The sequence below is a fragment of the Lucilia sericata genome, unplaced genomic scaffold, assembly GCF_015586225.1.
Source record: "Lucilia sericata isolate MDLA Ls3-8-SP2 unplaced genomic scaffold, ASM1558622v1 Contig000666F_arrow, whole genome shotgun sequence".
Classification (NCBI taxonomy): domain Eukaryota; kingdom Metazoa; phylum Arthropoda; class Insecta; order Diptera; family Calliphoridae; genus Lucilia; species Lucilia sericata.
This window is the reverse complement of record NW_023994671.1, coordinates 190,792-213,441: the sequence shown is the minus strand read 5'-3', so window position 1 is coordinate 213,441 and position 22,650 is coordinate 190,792. Positions and strand designations below refer to the sequence as shown.

General features: G+C 34.3%; 1 protein-coding gene across 1 annotated transcript in view; it reads left to right on the top strand.

The window, feature by feature from the left end:
* The window catches only part of LOC119607169 (inversin), a 64,388-nt gene that overhangs the window by 14,071 nt on the left and 27,667 nt on the right, over nt 1-22,650 (top strand). Inside the window, exons 2-4 of the mRNA XM_037960974.1 lie at nt 14,153-14,433; nt 14,495-14,810; nt 14,874-17,759. Of these exons, the coding sequence (XP_037816902.1) occupies nt 14,153-14,433; nt 14,495-14,810; nt 14,874-17,759 (3,483 nt within the window). The remainder of the gene's footprint in view (nt 1-14,152; nt 14,434-14,494; nt 14,811-14,873; nt 17,760-22,650) is intronic.

The following is a 22,650-nucleotide window of genomic DNA, read 5'->3' as shown; positions in this document are numbered from 1 at the left end:
ATAGTCTTGACTATAGAATATTATATAGTCTTGAATATAGAATAGTCTATAGTCTTGACTGTAGATTAGTCTATAGTCAAAACAATAAAATAGTCTATAGTCTTAACTATAGAATAGTCTATAGTCTTGACTATAGAATAGTCTACAGTCTTGACTATAGAAACGTCTATAGTCTTAACTATAGAATAATCTATAGTCGTGTTTATAGAGTAGTCTATATTTTTGGCTATAGACAGGTCTATAGTTTTGACTATAGGCAGGTCTATTGTTTTGACTATAGACAAGTCTATAGACGGGTCTATATTCTTGAGTATAGACTTATCTATAGTCTTGAGTATGTACATATGTAAGTACGTTCTTCACTAGAATTAAAAATTTTCATCAAAATTTTAACCAATTTTCAAATTTTGACTAAAATTTCAAATCATATGTTACTAAAATTCAAAATTGTTAATAAAATTTTAGTTCATTTAGATTTGATTGTAAAATATTTGAAAAATAGTAATCAACTGAAGTTTTCACAGAATTTTGTTTATGGAAATGTAATATTTTAATATAGATATTAATGTTAAACATTTTTTTCTTATATCCAATATAAGTTTATTTCTGAGAAAACCAATATTGAACAATTTGTGAAAAAGTATATTTTTCATGAATTTATGTATGTGAATGGTTAGATATGTAAAAAAATAGTAATTAATTTAAGGAGTAAAAAACATTTTCTGAGATTCTTAATAAAAACTAACATAAAATGACATATTTTAAATTTACCTCCAAGTTTAATTTTAAACTTTGACTTTCCTGTAACTTATTTCCAAAACCTATTTATCTACACCACACATCATATTAATTCACCACACTGTGGTTGCCTTGACAACAAGGTTGCCAAGTAATTTAATTTCAGTTAATAGTAAATATTATTTTCAACATAGTTGTAAACAAAAACAAGCATGTGGTTGTTAAGTTTCACTCGCACCATGTTCATAAAGATACAATTAATAAAGAAGAATTTTATGTGAACATATTAAACAAAAAAAGAAGTCTTAATTAAATATCTTAAACAAATAAACATATTAATTATAATTGTTCGGAGAAAAGAAACAAAAAATTATGGCGCTATTTATAAAGTTGATTTACGGTAAAACTGTGTGCACATATACCGTCTGGTGACTGAAAAACTGTAAGTGTGAATATTGAGAAAAGAGAAAAATTTAACATATTTTCCAAAATATGAGTTGATGATATCAGGTGTTTACCGTGGGGTCTTACCCAAATAATATTTAATAATTTTATTAACATTTTTAAATTAACACTTCAACTATAAACATTTCTAAATGATTTTTCAACTGTTTCTATTTTAATTAGTAATTAAATGTTTCCCTCTAAAATGGAGATGATTTTAATTATTATATTCTCTCACACGTTTTACATTTACTCATTATTGATTGACTGATTTTTAATTACGATTTTAATTTGTTTTAATAAAAATTGCATTTATGTAAAATTTTTGTATTTAATGTTAATTGCAGCTGCAAAATGAAAAAAAGTAATAATATAAACAACATATATAATATCATTTAAATGAAAAGAAATAACTGAAATTATTAATTAAAAAATATCAAAACAAATGGGAATGGTTAAAATTTATTTTGCCTTCACTAAAACAGCAATTCTCATACAAAACAAAAACAAATAAATTATTAATAAAAAAACAACAACAATAATTTTTAAAAAATATAATGTGTTGAACAGCAATGAAAGTTATATTAACTATGTTTTTTAATAAAAAAAAATATTCGAAAGTGCAATAAATGAGAAAAATAAAAATATTTATGTAAATGTTTTATATGGTTTATTATTTGGCATTTTGTATTTGCTCTAACCACACACATGATGTTCACTCTCTCTCTCTCTCTCTTTTACTACTCTATATATTAGGGTGACACTAAATTAAGAATATTTTCTATAAAGAAATTATCATATTTCTTATCAAAAAAAATGTTATAAGGAAACAATCTATTGAAACTTTTTTTAAGAAAATAATTTATGGGAATTTCTCTATTGCTAAAACTTTATCTTCAGTTCTTTGTAAAATGGAATTTATTGGAAATTTTCTACAAATAATAAATTTAACTCTTTACAAAGACTTCTTTTATCAAAAGTAGTATTTAAAGAGAGAATATATCGAAAATTCTATTCAAAATTTATCGAAAATTCTCTAAAAACACGAAACTTATCTAAAGTAGTATATAAAGAGAGAATTCTTAAAAAAATCCTTTTAAAAAGTGATTTTTTTCTAAAAGAATTTATTCTTTAAAAATAGAAAATTTATAACAAAATTCTCTGAAAAGAAAGAATTTATTGAAAATTCTCTAAAAAGAGAAATCATTAGCAATTCAATAAAAAAAATTTTAAAACTGCAAATCTAACAAGTAAAAGTGTTATATTCGGCCATGCTGAATCTTATATCTTATAAACTTCGATATTATCGAAGCAATTTTCTCATTTTTTAGATCTATGTTGAATTTTATAATCATATGTCGATATTAATATGAACATCAGGGAAATATTTGGAAGATGTCCAGGGAAATAATTGGAAGATGGCCTTTAGTGAATTTCATCGCGGTACTCGTATCTATAATTCAGTCATGAGGTTTAAAGTAATTTTTTTAAGGAAACCGATAATGGGGAGTTGGATCAGTAATCGACCGATCCTCATCAAACTCAGTTGAAAAATTTCAGTTCCTATAAAACTAGCATAATTTGGAAGAACTTTTGAGTCATAGATGAGCGTTAAAGCCATTTTCTGGAGATAATCTTATATAAGGGTCAATTATGGACCGATCTTTATAAACTTTTGTACATAAATTATGTTTTCTAAAGAAGTTGTTTATTCAAATTTCATCGCCAAAGTAATTTTAATCGATCCATTTTCATCAAAGTCGGTAGGCAGATTTAAGTTCTCATAAAACTTGTTTATGTTGAATTTCATATATCTACTCGCATTTTAATGCAAGTAATGAACGTTAAAAGTCCCCATATACGGGGTTGGGGTTAATTATGGACCGATACTTCTAAAATTTAAAACGATTTTTGTTCATACAAATATTGTATATATCGCATTTTTGAGCCAGTAATTTTCTGAGGGGAACCTTATATGGAGGGTGGGGTCAATTATAGACCGATACCGATAAAATTGGCTAAATAGTTTTTGGCTTGCAAATATGGAAGAATTTCACTGCTGTAATTGCATTATTGAATCAGTAATGAGCGTTAAAAATTTTTCTGAAGGGTACTTATAGGGGGTAGGGCCAATTATGGACTGATCCTCATACAATTAAGTAGAGAGGTTTTAGCTCATACGAAACTTGTTTATGTCGTTGTACTCTCAGTTTTAAGCTAGTAATGAGCATTAAAGTCATTTTCTGAAGAAGTCCTTATATGGGGGCAGGGTCAATTATGGACCCCTCCTCATAAAATTTGAGAAATTGATTTAAGTTCCTATAAAACTTGTTTATGTCGAATTTTGTTGCTATATATGCTTCTTAAGGTCAGATATGAGCGTTAAAGTAATTTTCTGAAAGGGACCTTATATGGGGTGTGGGGTCAATTATGGTCCTATCCTTTTAAAATTTACAAAGAGGTTAAAGTTCCCATAAAACATGTTTATGCCAAATTTCACCGCTAATGATGCTCCCCTTAGCCAGTTATGAGCGATAAAGCCATTTTCTGAAGGGGCCTTATATGGGGGCTAGGCGAAATCGTGGAATACTAAACAATTTTTCCAATACATTTATGTTTTAAAAGTGTCACAAAGTCCATGTGAGAAAATGGCCGGACAAGCAATAGGGGTCATGGCACCTTCCATCCTCCTAGAATCCTCAAACTTTGCAGGAACAGATTTTACATCGATGTAAGCATTTGGTTAATAAATTTGTCATATTAGCAATAGGAGGCGTGGCTCTCCCATATGAATTAAAGACAAAAACACCTATGTATATCTGGAAAACCATAAGACATAGAATCCTCAAATTTTGCCAATATTAAAATCCATATGGACATTTGGAAAATAGTAGGCGTTGCACTTTTTATATGTAAAACACTAGGAAGAAAACATAAAAAATTTGTTCAATGATCTCTCTTAACATAGAACCTAATCTCTGTAAAGAGAAATTTTTTAAAAAATTTATATAAAGAGTGAATTAAAGGAACATTATTTATTAAAAGAGATAATTTATTGAAACCGAAGGATGAACTAACCGAAAAAAGAGAATTATATGAGAGAAAAGGTTGAGAATATCCTTTAAAGAGAAAATCTTTTCAAAAATAATAAATATAAAATTTTAAGAAATGTTGTACTTTCATTCTGTGACTATGAATTTGAAATCATCCTATGAATCTTTGTGACATAGTATTGTGTAATGTGGTAATTGTATGTGAGAGATTTAATTTTCTGTTGATTATAAATAGTTCTTTCATGGAATATATATTTCAAATTGAAAATATTTGTTTCAGCAAAAGTAGCAAATATATTTATATAATTTTAATTTCACTCAAGGTAGTTCCATAAAATTAAATTATATACATATGTATATAAATTCATTTAAATTTATAATTAAAAATATAGTAGTTTGTAAGAAATTTATTTAATTGAATATTGTCAATTAAAACAATGATAGGTAATTTATTATTTGATGTATTTCGCAAGAAGTTTTGAAAAGATTAATAATGTTAGGTATTAAACCCTATTGTTTTTAAAGTACTTCTTGTCCTCAAGTATAAGTTTTATAAAACCATAATTAAATACCACCTACCTATATAATTGATCTTTTTTGAAAATATTCTCAACATGACCTTTACTGGTCTGAAGCTAACTGTGTGATTCTGTTATCATATGATAAGCATATTAATTACATGTACTTTTATTAAACGTAAACATTTCGTTGTTAAAAACCAATAAACAAAAACACTGTAATCATAAAAAAATGTTAACCATAAAATTAATTGTTTACTTATTATCAATTTTTAGTATTTTTTACTCATAATTACGTAGTATTTATTACAATCTATATACGTATGTATGTATAGTATGTATATTTATTAATATTTATTTTCAATGTTTCAAAGTATTCAAATGTCTATATAATTTCAGCAGGAGTTTGATTGGGGAGTTTGTCTGAAAATTATTTAATAATCAAAACCGTTTCCATTTCATTTCCATCTGTTCTCTCGCTCCCCTTAATCTATTTGTATTCATTTAATAATTGTGTATTTTTTAGCGTTTTTTTTTCTGTTTGGTAATTATTATTTATATTTAACGCTTTGAACTTTGCAAATGTATATGACGTTTTAATTAATTTATAAAAAAACGTATTGAAATTATGTGTGTATTTGTAAAAACAAACATAAATTCATAAGTATGTTAATATATTTTTTACATATCGCTTTTAAATCATAAAAGGGTCATAATTCTAAAATTTAGTGTTTTTGATTATATAAAGATTATTTTATAATTTTAACGGTTGGGCTATATTTCTCAGAAATGTGAATTCGATTTTATTCAAAACTGTGATTTGACTAACATACATATGCGCAATTTCATAACAACTGACCCAACTCAAAAAATCGATTTTGACAAAATTTGCACGAAGGTTAGTACTCTTGGATCGGTCGAAAACTGCCGAACTTAGAGGGGGTCAAAGTTGGACATTTTGGTCATACAGGGTTTTATTCAAATGAGTGTAACTTTTCACCTATTGGTCCTAGCAAAAATTGTCCAATGGAGTTCTGAAAGCTATTTCTTCATTGTTTCCAAAAAAAAAAAAAAAAATTCTTTTGCTTAAAAGAAAGCAAAATTGCCCATATGTATATAATTTTAATTATAATAAGCGATATGTATGTCTGCATGGGTTTTGAATGTAATTATATATGTATTTGTTTTGTTTTTTTATTATTTTCAAATCTGTTTGCGGCAATACATATAAATTTTATTTTGTTTTTTATTTATTTAAATTTATTTTTTTCTCATATTTCATTAAATTTGATGGTTTTTAATTTGTCCAGGTTTTACAAATTATTACAAATAATTAATCGCTTTAGAGATATATACAATCTTTTGTTTTATTTTTTATAATATTGATTGATTTATAATGTAAAAGTATCGATATATAAGTGTAGACAAATTCGTATCAATCAACGTCATTTCATGTTAACATTGCCAAATAAAAGACATTTGCAATAACAAACAAATATATTGACAGATTTTTTTCATAGTAAAAAAAAAATTGTTTCTTTAAAAAAGCAGAAATATTAAAATTTTCCATAATTTTAAGCCATAATAATATTGGACATTATAACTTCAGCTAAAAATTGCTTAAACTATCACAATTGGCATTTAAGGACCTAATCGCTGTTAATTATGTTTGTCTACCCATTTCGGTTTTACATTTTCGTTTAATGTTTCCTCAAGGGATTAATTGATAATCACATCTACATACACACACTTACTTAATAAAAGTTATAATTAGATATTGAATTTTAATTAATATTCAATGACATGAGTCTGGTTAAAAATACCAAAAGAAAAAAAAATTTAAATAAAAATGAAATTATTAAAAAAAATTGAATTAGTATATAAATTTATATACATACATATGTATATGTACTAGTATATTTATTAGACCACAAAAAAAAGAGAAAATTGTACTTGTGTCTATTATTATAATGGATTACAATAGATCAATACTGCTTGAATATTTAATTATAAAAAGTGCAGTTATGTTATTTAATACATTCTTTAAAAAATTTCTATAAAAATTACTAAACAAAATTTTTATAATTACAAGCATATTAACAAAAATATTCTATTAATATTAAATGTATAGGAGATTTCATATCCCAGTGACCCAAATTTTGAAAAAGATGTCTTTCGGATAGACATAATTTCTCAACAAGATCGGTCAAGAACTTTCTGAGTTATATTTTTAAACATTTTTAAAATTTTTTTTAGCGAAAGACTGAAGAAATAACAATCTAAACTATTTGGAATAAATTTTGTTATAAACAATAAATAATAAGTTACATAGATGAGAAAAGACATATGTTTTGCAAAAATCTCAAATTCTGACCCACTGTAACTCAGAGAGTTTTTAATCGATTATGTCTTAGAGGTTTTCGGTCCGTCAGTTCGTCTGTTCAAAACTCGATAGAGCCCGAACGGAAAAAGCTAGAGGGCTGAAACGATTAATTTTCATTGATGCAAGTTGTTTGGTATTGAAAATGGGCTATACGGTTCACGTTTCTACCCCCATACAAGTGGCCACCCGGAGAACAGGTTTAACAGTCATAATTTGCTTAAAAATAACCGTATAGCGATGAAATTGCACAAAAATAAATCTTATACCAAAATCTTTCTACCAAATTATATGAGGATCGGTCCATAATTGACCCTACCCCCATATGAGGTCCCCTTCAGAAAATGACTTCAACGATCATTGCATGTAAAGCGATGAAATTCGACATGAATAAGTTTTGTATGATTCTATGACGATCGGTCTATAATTTACACCACCCCTTAAGGAAATTAAAATTGACCCTAACCTCATATAAGGTCCACACCAGAAAATAACTTTAAAGTGATGAAATTCGATATAAAAAAGTTTTATAGGAACTGAAATCTTTCTAAGGAACTTGATGAGCAACGGTCGATGACTGACCCAACCCCCCATAAAAGGGTTTTTTCAGAAAATTACATCAAAGCTCATGACTGAATTAAAGATAAGAATATAGCTATTAAATTGTTGTATAACCCGATGAAGACCGGGGTTGACTCTACTCCCATAAAAAAGTTGAAAAAAAAAAACGATTTGTTTTTAAAAATTAATATTTTTAATTCCGAAGAGACTTAAGCCGTCATTAAAGGCCCTCTTCCAATATTTGGATCTGATGATCATATTAGAAAATTGTTTCGATAATAACAAAAGCATAGATTCTTAAATATTAGGTAGGTAGGTAGGTAGGTAGGTAGGTTGATAGGAGGATGTATACTACATCAAATCCGAAGAAATACACCTAGGCCACTATCGGGCCTGTTGTGCGCTCCAATTCAAGAAAAAAAAAAAAAAAAAAAAAAAAAAAAAAAAATTGTTCACTGAATGTATTATTTTTCCATGTTCAGAAACTCAGTTTCCTGGACGTAATTCCTAAGAATCTTCCAATCGGTGTTGGTTAAGAATGTTATTTCTGGAATAACATCACTTCCAAGATACTTGGATCTAACTTCGACGAATGCCTGACAATGGCAAAGAAAGTGCTCCAGAGTTTCACTGTCCTCTCCACATGCTCTACATTCGTCTGAATTCGCACGTCCAATTTTGTATAGATGTGCTCGTAATCCTGTGTGTCCACTGAGAATACGTACCATCATACTAACCTCAGACTTGCTCATTTTGAGAAGATTTCTCGTCTTGCTCTCATCAGGGTCACCCCATAGAATCTTTGTGGTTCTACCCACCGTTTCATTATTCCAAGAGGCCTTATGGGATTCTCTCATCCATATTTTTAATTCAGCTTTTGTTGCGTCGAATGGTTTTGCGTTTGTCAGGTTAACTACATCGAGCTCCCTTCCCTTTAAAGCTATTACATTCGCCCTTTCGTTGCCGGCTACTCCCGAGTGGCCTGGTACCCATATGATGTGAACCTTACCTCTGGGAGAGTATTCAGTTAAAGCTTTCTTACAATCCAATACGGTCTTAGATTTAATTCTATCACCTGATATCGCACAAATTGCCTTCTGGCTGTCGGTAAATATATTAAGCCCTGTGGGCGCCATATTTATTCTAATCCAATTTACACATTCCGTTATTGCTCGTACTTCTGCCTGGAAGCTTGTGTTATGATTAGGTAAACGGTGGTATATTTCTGTTTCTGGGTCTTCAATATAGAACCCCAGACCCACTTTGTCCCCTAATTTAGAGCCATCCGTGTAGCAACGGATTCCTACTGGTATTTGCTCTAATGTTCCGCTTGACCAAGACATTCTATCTGGGATTAGCGTTTCAAAGTTTCCGACATATTCAGTGTCTGGTATGCGATCAGGCACGTCCGATGAATGTGTATAACCTTCCAATGTGTCCAGTATACATTGATGACGTGTCCTATAACCGTTTTTGGCCAGTTCGCCTAAAGTAAAGAGCCGTTCGGCTGTAAGCGCCGCCTCATATCTTATATATGTTTCAATGGGTGGAATATCTAGCAACGTTTCCAGAGCCTTGGTTGAAGTAGTACACATGGCACCACTTATACCCAAGCAGCATGTACGCTGAACTCCCTGTAGTAGTTTGATATTACACTTTTTGTCCAAAGCAGTCCACCAGATTATTGAAGCATAAGCTAGAATTGGTCTAATTACACTTTTATAAAGCCAATTTGTCATAGTAGGACTAAGACCCCATTTCATGCCTATGGTTCTCCTACATATCGCCCAGCACCGATGTGCCTTGTTGATCCTATCCTCTATGTGGTGTCTCCATTTTAATTTCCGGTCAAGTATTACACCTAAGTACTTAACTTTGTCTGTCACCGGTATCTTCTTGTCCAAGAAGCAAGGTTCAGTATATGTAGAAATTTTTGTCTTTCTTGTGAAAAGACAGATTTCCGTCTTCGCCGGGTTAACATTGAGGCCTCTCGGTTGAGCCCAGCTCAAGGCCGTATTCAGAGCCTCCTCAGCTCTTCTACACAAGTAATTTGGATCCTTTCCCTTTAAAAGTATTACGACATCGTCTGCATAGCAGACAGGTCTAAGTCCTTTCTCGGTTAGGGTCCTTAGGAGGCTATTAATCGTGGTGACCCAGAGTAAAGGTGACAAAATGCCACCCTGTGGTATACCGCGAAATACCTTTTTCCTGATAGTTATATCGTACATCTCGCAGCTTATCCATCTGTTCCTTAGCATGTAGTTGATCCAGTTACGGAGCACCCGGTCAACATAAAACTGGTCTAGGGATTGGATAAGGGTATCAGTGTGCACGTTATTGAAAGCGCCTTCGATGTCAATGCATACTGCCAGTGTATACAGTTTGCTATCGAAAGATTCACTTATGTAGTGGACAACTTCATTTAAAGCGGTCTCCACCGATCGTCCCTTTACATAAGCATGCTGCTTATATTTAAGGTCATTGTATGGTATGCTGCTTTTAACCATGCTATCGACTATCCGTTCCAAGGTTTTAAGTAGGAAGGACGTAAGGCTTATCGGTCGATAGGACTTAGGTGTCGCATAGCTAGGTTTCCCTGGTTTGGGTATAAATATTACCCTTGCATCCTGCCATTTAACTGGGGTATATGCCAATTTTAAGCATGCAGTGAATATCTGTGACAGATGTACGGAAACCAGTCCCGCCTCCATCTGCAAAAGTGCCGGGAAAATTCCATCCGGCCCTGCAGCTTTATAGGGAGCAAAGCTCTTGATTGCCCCTTTAACCATGTCAGTTGTAATAACTATTTCCGTGTTACCCTCCCCTTCCTCCAATATCGGTTCATCTATGTTATTCGATATACCGGGTGGGAAATGAGAATCCATTAGGAGTTTCATTGTCTCCTCCATATCCTCAAGCCTCCTGCCCGTGTCATCGATCATAGATTCCGGTTGGACATGAGTTTTGGATAGGAATTTTTTTATCTTCGATACCTCATTTACGCTATCTACCTGTTCACAGAAAAGTTTCCAGGAGTCTCGTTTGGCTCTTCGAACGATTTTCTTATATTCACCAAGTTTATTACGATACTCATCCCAGTATACTGCGGTCTTTTTACGCCGTGCCCGGTTAAATAGTTTGCGAAGAGTCTTCCCAAGGTTCCGGATCTCCCCAGTTACCCAGGGTTTTTCCTGGGCAGATCTCCGCTCTCGCAGAGGGCAGCTGTCCTCGAACGATTCAACCAGGGCACTTGTGAACGTTTCCACTTTGGCATCTATATCCTCTTTATTTCGACATTGAAAAGTGTCCTGACCTAAACGGTTCTTTAGTAAGGCCCCGAACATTGTCCAATTAGTTTTAGACTTATTCCGAAACTTTATCGGCTTTGGTGGTGGCCTTAGTATTTTGAATCTTATGTACCGATGATCAGAAAAGGAGTGCTCGTCCGAAACTCTCCAATCCTGAATTTCGTTTATAAGCTCTTCTGAACATATAGTTATATCTAATACTTCTTCTCTGATTCTATTGACGAAGGTAGCTTTATTACCTAAGTTCAATGTTATCAAGTCTTTAGTATTAAAGAAATCCATGAGGGCTTGTCCCCTGCGATTGGTGTTTGTACTACCCCAAGCTACATGATGCGAGTTGGCATCACAACCTATTACAATTTTCTTATTTTTCCTTTGTGCCTCTTCAACCAGTTTCATCAGATCCGACGTTGGTGGTAGGGTCGGAGAATCGAAAGGCAGGTAAATAGATGCAAGGTATATGTTGCCTCGACCTTGCTTCAGCACCGTTGCATCCGATGTTGATAATCCTGTTGAGAGGAGAAAACATAAGTTCTTGTGACATAAGATACATGTTCTCGGGCGAGATCCTGTATCAGCGTAGAAAAGTTGGAAATTTACGTGATTTAATCCAGAAACCTTGTTGCGAATCGTCCAAGGTTCCTGGATTAAAGCTATATGTATTTTACCTGTGTTGATTTTAGCCATCAGAGCGTTGGTAGCTGTCTCGCTCCGATGGAGGTTTATTTGGATAACCTCAATCATGGTCATCCATTAAACTGTCTTCCAGCGAGTTGGTGGTCACCTCCTCGCTCTTTGGATTTGACTCCTCCGGATAGCCTGAAGTGGCTATTAATGCAGTGAGTACTGTTGATGGCACTGCGGTGTCCTTATCAGGCATAGGAATAGCAGTATTTTTAATAGACACATTCCCAATTCTGGAGAGCATTGCTGTTCTGTCTTCTGGCGGGTGAGTGATTTCCTCCTCGCTTTTAGGATTTGACTCCTCAACATTGCTAGTACTTGCTAATGATGCTTTGGGTACTGTCTTAGGTGTTTTAGTGTCCTTGTCGGGGCCGGTTTTGACAGCCCTTTCAATCGGCGCCTTCCCAATTTTGGAAAGGGCAACTACACTTTCTTCTGGCGAGTTAATGGTAAATTCCTCGATTTTAGGATTTGACTCCTCAACGTTATCAGTAGTGGATACTGTGGTCTTAGGTTTTTTAGTGTCCTTTTCGAGGCTTGTTGTAACAGCCCTTCCAATCGGCACCTTCCCAATTTTGAATATGACAGATTTAGAGGCGAAGTAAGCCCTACCTTTATTCTTGGCAAGACTAGCCATGGATTTCTGGTCGATACCTATTACAAATAAAGTTCCCTCAGTTTCTTCTTTCCTGTAAAAGACATCCCATTTTTCCACGGCCAGCTCAGCATTTTGACCTCCAAGAATTTCCAGTATACGTTCATTAGCCAGTTTACTGCCCCATCCTTTTATGTAGACAGTGGACTTTAGGAGCACCGGAAGCTCGCTCTTCTTTGCCAGTCCCAGCCTAGCGCCGTCCCAGGGAGGAGGGATACTTTCCACCAAGTTCTTTAGGGTGCTAACACATTGGTGAGATGCCAACCTCATCAACATCACGCCCATGCTGAACTCGCAGCTCTCGCTCTCTATTGGTTGTTTGCCCTTTGAAGCTATTGCATGGTCCACTATCTTATTGTTGACCAGGTCTTCTATTTTACTCTGTTGGTCTATTGGAATTTTGCCTGTCGGATTACCGGCATCGTAAACTGCATAGCAGAGATCGTCCCGGTGCCTACTTCTGGCAACTTTGGCGTAAGATGGCGGCTCTTTACCTTTTCCTCCGTCTAGCTTCTCCTTCCTCGTTTTTCGGGGCTTCTTTTGAGATTCCCTTACCTTCGAGGTTGATTTCGCCGACGTGTTCGTCTTCGGAATATCTGGCTTGGCGTTGTCACCCTTACTCGCAGGATTCTCACTTGAGATTCCTTTGAGTGAAGTATGGCTTGGCTTCGACTGTGTATTAGAAGACGGGGAGCTCTTTTTCTTCTTAGGCTTATTCTCAGTTGTCAACTCCTCGGGTGACCTGATCCTTTTTGCCTCAGATCTTGTGAGAGAGTCCGATTCCTTTGGAGTGTCGTGGGATTGACTAACTATGATTTCCTGAAGCATCTTTTTCAACTTCCTCCTCTGTGCTCCAGAAAGTCTTTTCTTAGTAATAGGTAGTTTAGCTATGCTATCACTCACCTCTTAAATATTAAAGTTTAATTATAAAAAAGCATTCCTTTTCATCAATGATTTGATGGTGGGTATATAAGATTCGGCACAGCCGAACATAACACTTTTACTTGTTTCCTTAAATATTCACATTGATATTATTGTTTATTTTCTCAGATATTCTGAATTCAAATTTTTCTTATATGGGAAGTGCCATGCCCGCTGTATCTAGGCCGACCATTTTATCCCCAAAATTGTCCGTGGAAAATTTGAAGACACTAGTATTTATTTGGTATGTGGACGTACTTCTTCGCATATTTAAATTTTTGAAATCCATAGTAGCCTATGGTTCCTTCCAGACATACGGGAAGACACTTCGAAAATATCAGGAAAATCGGTACAACCGATTAGCAGTCTATAAAGTCCAAGCAAACCGTCTATGCTATCTCCGATTGTGTAAAACTAGCTGGCCCAAAGGCAATGAAGGCATTATCAAACTAAAAGGTTAATTGACTGCATTCTGGGAAATTTTAAAATCCCCAATTTGGATAAAAATAAAATTTACTTGTACAGATCTACTGGGAAATTTGCAAGCAATCTGATGATCTGATTTAAAATAAACTTTTTCTCAGAATCTCTATATTTGTTAATGAGCCGGTATAATAAACGTATATTTTAATATATGTAATTAATTAATTGTATATAATTGTAAGATTATTATTAAATATGTATTATAATTATTAGTATATTTAATGCATATTGAATTTATATTTAGTTAATTTGATTAAAAATAATATTTCTGCTAATTATTATAATTAAGAGAAAATAATACAAATAATATTTTTTAATTACTACACATGCAAATATTAATATGTATCACATTTTATTATAAACATACATACATACATACATATGTATATTAATTACCTCATTAATAGATATTCTTCTTTATTACAGCCTGAACGCATACGTTTACGTGACAGTCATTACAAGAACGCTTTGCATTATTGCGCGGCCCATTCCGGAGACCTCGTGGCTGCTGCTAGTATTGCCGTCGCAGCTCCAGAATTACTGGAGTCTGCTGACGAAGATGGCTTCACACCGCTACACTTGGCTGTTATTCAGGGCAACTTGGCAATGGTCAATTTGCTGCTAGCGAACAAAGCCGATGTGAATGCGGTGGATAAAGAAGGTCATTCGGTGGTACACTGGGCCACAGGTGAGTATGATGTTGTAAGCTAAATGATTATTAATATTGAGAATTTTCTGTGTAATTATAGTTTGTGGTGAGGTGGGTGCCTTAAGATCAGTTCTGGCGGCTGGAGCTAATGTTACCACGCCCGATATTAATGGTGGCTCGCCTTTGCATTATGCCGCCCAAATGTGTGGTGCCAGTTATGAGGGCAAATTGAGTCAAACAAATTCCTCCAAATTGGCTTTAGAGATTTTGGGCATTTTGCTAGCTCATCCTCAATGTAGTGTAGATGTTCAGGATAAAGATGGTCGCCAGCCTTTATTGTGGGCAGCTTCAGCAGGTTCCGCTAAGGCTGTAATAGCTTTGGTAAAGGCTGGTGCTAGAGTAGAAAGTGCAGACAAGTTGGTTGCCTATTAATATCCATACAACTCTATAAGATTTAATATTTCTTTTCACATTTTCAGGGATGGTTTGACGGCTTTGCATTGTGCTGCCTCTCGGGGACATACCGAATGCATAGACACCTTAATAAGTTTATGTGGAGCTCCCACTGATCTAATCGATACCAATGGCTGTACAGCTTTACACTATGCTGTTACGTTGGGTCATGCCGACGCCACCTCACGTTTATTAGATTTTGAGGCTGATCCCAATCGCCAGGATCGTAAGGGACGCACACCTGCCCATTGTGGTTGTGCTAAGGGACAATTTGAAACGGTTAAATTGCTAAAAGAACGCAATGCAAATTTATGGCTACGCAATGCCAAAGGAGATCTTCCATTACATGAAGCTGCCACTTCGGGTCGACGTGAGTTAGTGGAATGGTTGCTGGAGCAGAGGCCCAAGCAAGTCAATACCACCAGCAATGATGGTCGCTCTATGCTGCATATAGCAGCTCATAATGACTATACAGATATGTGTAAAATGTTGCTGGATTATGGAGCGGACGTTAATGCTGTGTACCGCAATTCCAAGGGTGTTGTTATAACTCCTTTAGATTGTTCCTTGCAGAAAGGTCATCGTTCGACTGCTAAATTTCTACAGTCTCATGGAGGTTTACCAGCGGGCAAGTTGCGCTTGGCTGCCCGACGTTCTAACCCTTTTACTAATACTTCCGTTGAAGTTATAAAACCCTTGAAATATGCCGAAAAAGAGGAAATTCATGATTTGACAAATTCCAAAAAGTATGTAGTGTATTTGAAACGTTCCGATTCGGAAGCAGGTGAAGAAGCCAATTGCAGCTGCACTGAGCAAACGTATCGAAGAGAGCAGCGTTATGCCCATACGTGTCGACGTCATCAACGACATAAACGTCATCATTTGAGAAGGCGTACTAGCAGTTGTGGTGATTCCTTGGAGTTCAATGATGATTGTAGTAATATTTGTCGCTCTAAAAGCAACATAGAAATAAGACGCCGCAAATCCCGGGAGAGATACTCCAGTTCTAGTGAATGGGAGGCCGAAGATGATGAAGAAGATTCTTGTGAGAATTGTTGCTATCACAAACGTAGAAAGCAAAGGGTTATACAACGAAAAAGATCAACACCTTCCAAAAAATCACGTAACTCTCAAGATCCCGAGGATAAGGATAAATCAGAAGACAAAGAAGAAGAAAAAAGTTCCTCAAAACCAAGTTCCCAAGAAAAGGAGGACAAAAAGGAAGCGGATAAGGATGTAGAAAATAAAGCAAATGTACCTGATGTAGTTGATGCCGCCAAATCAAGGCCAAATTCCACAACAAAAAGTCAAGAGGCTTTAACCGACAAAGATGCTATACCATCCACTCCCCAAACAGCTAAAGAAGGTACTTTTATAAAAACTCCACCAGAGACACCACAAACTAGTAAAGAAAGTACAAGTTTGGAGGCGCCAATAGGAAGTGCCGCAGTGGAATTGACGGATGAAGAAGAACAAACGCAAGTGACAATGGAAAATATACAGGCGGAAGTGCAAGTTCATCGTGCTGCAGATGATATGGAGTCAAAAGAACAAGAAGATAAAACAGAAGTTGAAAAACAAGAACAAATTCAAGGCGAAGAAACCAAAAAGGAAGAAGATGTAAAAGAAGAACAACTTTCCAAAGAACAAACCAAATCCTTAGAGACAACAAGCTCTTCAGCCAATAAAGAAGCAGAACCAAGAAAGGAGGATGTAACAGAAGCACAAAATGAAAAGAACGAATTGGAAGAGGAAGGAAAGGAGTTAAAGGAAGAAGAGGGTGATTCTCTTGATATAAAGGACAGCATGGAAACGGTAATAGAAGTAAAACAAAAACTCGAGGAAACAAAAGATAGCGAAGCCCAAATAACCAATGAACCAAAGCAGGAAACAAAAGTAGATGATACTAAACAAGAAACTAAAGCCGAAACACTTCCAAAATCTTCCGAAGATGATAGAGAAACCAAGACGGTAACTGAAAAGACCGAAGCAGCTCTAGCTAATGAAAACAAATCCACAGAAATAACTTCCAAAACAACTACACCGCCTCCAGCAACAACAGCTACCTCAGTTGAAACAAAACCAAACGAAGATAAAAAACCAACAGACGAAGCTAAACCCAAAGCCGAAAAGAGAGCTAGTATAAGTCAAGAGAACATCAATGCTGCTGCCAAGTCTTCTGAAAATCGTTCCGAGAATATAGCAACTAAAAGTAGCACACCACAAGCCGAGCGTGAACAAGAATCAAGACGTTCATTTACTCTCTTACCTTCAGACTCGGCTGAAGATGAAATGGAAATGGAATCCGAAGAACCGGAGCGCAAATCCAGTTTTCAAGTGCTTAAAAGTGATGAATCTGTGTTAGAAGTAGAGGAGTCTCCCTCACCACGCGAAGACCATGATTTAAGTGATAACACAGTTTTTAAAGTACTCACAGAACCATTAACCTCACCACTCTATGAAGTCGACTCCAGCAAATCGGAGGCTTTAATGGGTAGAGCTAGTCAAGAGCTAGATGAGGATGTAGAGCAGGAACGTAACTATAGAATCGAGGATGCTGCCGCAAGTCCTTATGACTATAGCACTGGACGTAAACGACGTTTAAAGAAACGTGTGAAAAGTGGTGTTAAAACTCGGGGCGGCAGTAATTGGAAACGTGCCGAGGGTGAGGTTGGAGAAATGCAGCAAAATACCAGAGATCAAGACTCAGGTTTTGAACCAAGTCCACGCACCATGAAAAGTAAAATACCAACACCACGTAACGTATACACTGCCCATATACCACGCCGTCCCTTGTACACAACCTTAGATGGACGTTCGTGCAGCAGCCGTCTTGAGAATCGTAAGCTGGGCGATAAGGGAGCTTGTGATATGTCGGCAGTAACGAGATCTATACAACGCAATATAAGAAGGTAAGTGAAAAGAACTATTTTTAAAGAAAGGTGTTTGTAAAGAGATTTAAGTAAAACCCATATAGAAGACATTAAGGAATTGCTTAAAGTTGCACTATCTTTAAGAATTTAATAACATTTTCATAACAAAGTTTTTACTGATGGCCCTGTCCTCTTTATATCTTTAATTTTTATTATTTTATTTTTGATTTTTATTATCTTTGTTTATTACTCTGCGTTATGAGTTTTTAAGCTTTAAAATTATTTATTTTATGTTTTTGGTGGTTGCAGTCGAAAAAAATGATTTTTTTTTTTTGTGAATACTTTATCAAGTTTTATTTAAAATTTTTATATCTCCCAGTTGTCTATGTCTAAATTTAAAAGTTAAATATTCGTCTTTGCATTAAAATATAACACCAAATAGACCCACACTTCTTAGAGAATGCAAATGAATGTGATGGCGAAGATTAATCTTACAGGTGGTCGGTTGATTCCCACATTTTGTTTTTACTATTATATTCTATTAAGTAACAGTTTAGTGTTTGGCCGTAAGACATGGCTGGTATCTTATAGTATTTATATCTGTCAGTCAGTTTGTTGGTAAGTATATTTAACTGATATTAAAGTAGCCATAATAAGATATTACTTATATATTGTTAGAGTCTAAGGAGGTGGCCAGTTTGAAGAGGACATTGTTGAGGAATTTAGGAAGAACTTGATGGAGATTGATTTCTGTGGAGCAGTGTCTAAATTTGAATAATTCAATTTTTCTAATCAAGCAATCATTCGCTACAAGGTTAAAGATCAATGATTGGGATTTCAACAAACTGATTCACTTAAAGTGGAAAATAATCGTTAAGTAGGTTAAATAACTATCACTTTCTCAGCCGATTTTATAATGTTTATCCGTCATTGCGTCTGTGTATGTAAAGTATGCCCAGTGGGCGGCGGCGGCGCAACCATTTTGGGTCGGCGGCGGCGGCTTATTACAGAAAATATCGGCGGCGGCTAAATTGTCGGCTCAATTTAACTTTTTCTTTAGAAATTGACCTTATAAGGTTTATTATATTGAAAAATCTTTGTACAATAGTCTGTTACATAGAAACCTGTCTCTATACAAGTTTTTTTCTGCAGAAAATGGACATTTATAGTAGTTTTCACTATTTTAATATTAGCACAATATTGTGTGGCAACTCTTTTCAATTTGCCATAAGAATTTAAAATAGTGGCAACTCCGTTCAAATTGGTGAAATTATGTTCTGAAATACATGTGCGATTCTAATCTTTATCAGCGGCTACGTTTAAGCCGGCTTAGCTTTTGAGCCGAAAGAAGTCGGCGGCGGCGCAGCTTGCAAAATATTACCGGCGGCCAGCCGCCGCCGATTTGAGCCGTCTCGGCTTGTATCTCTGATGCCCTCTGCAGTAGATTATCATTGAATCCGGTCTATGATTTCAAAAAAAGGACCACATCAATAGTCCCTTAAATGCATATCTTGAAACTCCATTTGATCAATTAATAAAATAGAAAGCTAAAGTTTAATAAAAATTTCTCATTCCAGCTACATTGGCCAGTCCCTTTAACATTTCCTATACCCACTTTGCATATGACGCCTGTTAGTAGGCTTTAATTTTACATATACAAACATCCTCTTCTGTTTGGAGCATTATGTAAGAATATACTGCCTCACACACATACACAAAACACTTAAGCTAATCTCCGTTAAATTTGCTTTTATATTTATTTTAACTTTTTTCCTAATATCCACAAGATTTATTTACTCTTGATGGAATTTAAATGGCCAACAGACCAAACTTAAAGCAAACGAATAGAAAAAAAAGAAAGAAAAGAAATCACTTGGCCAAATGTTTATTTCCATATTAATGCACATACACAGACAAATTGACACACGCACACAAACTTACATACATACACTTAAAAGTCTCTGAAGGATAAGGAAAGCCAAAAGACTGTCTGCATCAAAGTTAATTTAGTTGAAATTTAATAGCGGGCCAGTCATTTTTCATTTATGACGGTAACTTTTGTATGTAATTTGACAACAAGCGAGTCAGTAAGAGAAACCAGAGAGAGAGAAGAATCATCTAAAAGATGAACAATCTTAGAAAATTAAAAATAGCAAAAAGTAGCAGTGAAAAGTCTATAAGGTTTAGGAACTTAAATTACTCTACTATACTCCTCCTAACAACTAGTACACTAAACTTCTACATTTACATAGATGTTTGGTTAGTAGACTTGTGTCTTTGTATGACTCCTAAGTGCCTCTGACAGTAGTAGTGCAGTGTTAGTGGTGTTATTGCTACCCTGCCAGCAACTCAACTAACTTTAAATGCATTAAAAGCCGACTTTTTCATCAACTAGTTATGGTTGATTCTTGGATTATTTTTAATGGAGCCAACTGACTATTTTAACATGGTGATGTCATACGCAGTAGTCAATTGTCCGACTCTGCATGACTTTTCAACTCGCCTAAAGTTAGTTACTAAAAAATTAGCTTAAAGGTAACTCTTTATTAACTAACTTAAAGTTAGTTGCAGAAAAGTCAAGCAATAGTTTTCTTTTGAATTCCCTACTGTATTAATTAATTATATTTTAATTAAATATATTTAAAATTTAACTACTAGTTATCTAAATTACATTTCGGTTTAATACAAGTTATGATATTAGTTCGTTAAAATTAATAGACATCAGTTTTCTGCAGGGGAACTACTAATAACACCGGTACCCATAAAATTATGAATGATTTGTTCATTATTTCCATGATTCCCATTGATCCAAATCTAAAATAAATTTGAAAATGTTTTGTGTAATGTTAACTGTTAAAGTATTATATTTACAGTATTAATCAGCAGAATTTAGAATTTAGGGACCGAGTTTTAAAATATTTAACCTTTTATGATTAATTTTTCCAATTTACTGACTCAAATTTCACAACGTATAGAAGAAAATGACAAAAATGTAAAACAAATTCCAAATAATAAAGAAACATGAGAAAACATGTCGAAACAAAATGCTCTCCAGATAATTTTGGGGTACTCCCGCATTATATGATAGTTAGCTTGTAGCTAGTCTTTAAAAGTCGGTTGTTTACGTTAATAAATACCAAATTTTGGAACATTTCTGCATTACATTGTTGTTCGTTTATAGTCAGTCTACTAAAGTCAACAAATAAAATCATAATAATAGAGAAACAAGAGAAAACATGTTGAAATACATTTAATTCTCTCCAGATAATTTTGAGGCACTTCTGCATTACATTATAGTTAGCTTGTAGTTAGTATTTAAAAGTCGGTTCTTTACGTTGCCAAATACAAAATTTCGGGACAGCTCTGCATTACATTGTAGTTGGCTTATAGTCAGTCTGTAAAAGTAAACTAGAAGTGAATTTTTCTCGTAGTCGACTACAAAATTGCTGGCAGGGTAGTTAGGTTTTTTATGTCTCTTTATGTGTGTGTGTGTGTGTGTGTATGGAAGGATGTTAAGTTTAAAGACATTTTAATGTGATTAACAGCAATGAAAATGGCATTTATGAGATTTTCCTTTGGTTTTTTAGGTTCATAAATTTTATGAAAACGATATGGAAACTTTTGAGGGTAAATGAAAATGATAAAAATTATCTAGTTTAGTATCTAATAAACGTTGCATATCCTTAATTAAGTAGACTGTTTTTTTTTGTTTTTGAAAATATGTGGGAGTTTATGGTGACGCTTGGGCTTAAAGTATTCCATGTTTGCGGTTTAGTTTGTGGTTAGGACATGTAGATGATTTTAGTGCTATTATTTTTGAGTAGCTCATCAATAATGTGGTGCATATAAGAAATTTTATGGATTTAATTATGTTTGAGAAATATTCTTAATAAATAGATGAAGTCTGACTAAGGCAGATTTTAATATTTTAAGGATTATTTTGAGAAACAAGTCTAATGAGGTAAAAAGTGAGGAATCTGTTTTTCAATGAAAACTCAATTCACTGAAGGAACATTTATCATTGAGAAATCAGTTTCTCATTAAAAATATCCGTTTTTCATTGATAAATCAGTTTGCAGTCAGAAATCATTAGTTTTTTAGTTGAAAAATAGTTTTTCATTAAAAATATGTATTTTTAGTGGAAAGTAAGTTTTTTGGTCGGAGTTTCAGTCAAAAATCAGTTGTCAATGAAAAAATTTAAATCAGTTATTCAGCGAATAATCAGAATATTTTGTTAAAATTCAGCTTTTTGGCTTTTTCAGGGTTTTCAATGATGGCCTTTCTGCAAGGAACAATCTAAAGAAGTTATAGCAATACCCTTGGAATTGCGGTACACAGCTTTTACGTCCGTTCCATAACCCTGCAACATTTTACACATATCAGTGTAGTTATTATAAGCTGCTATATGTAGCATAGAACTTCCATCAATGGTATTGACTTGTTTGGGCATCTGTTCCAGCAACCATTACACTAACTCACGTCGACCTGAAGTGACAGCTTCATGTAATGGAAGATCTCCTTTGCATTGCGTAGCCATAAATTTGCATTGCGTGCTTTTAGCAATTTAACCGTTTCAAATTGTCCCTTAGCACAATTGCAATCCGGGGGTAGATAGGTGCTACCAATATCTGTAGTTTTATGGGACTATAAATTGTTGTTGACAATTTACTGCCTGGCCTGGTCCTTGCATAAATTGGAAAGAGGTCTAACTAGAGCACCACATAATCTGGTACTACGGGTGGCCAGTTGCCCACAGGACTTGTCCTGGATGGTCAGTTGGTTGAGGTTCCTTCGGGATCCACGTAGTGGCTGTGGTTGAAACCTAAATTGCAGGAAGGGGGTGCTTGGTTAAAAGACTGATACGTGGTGAAATATAAATTTTCAGGATACATTTCTGTTATCGTTCCTAGATGCAAGGAGCGGTACAAAT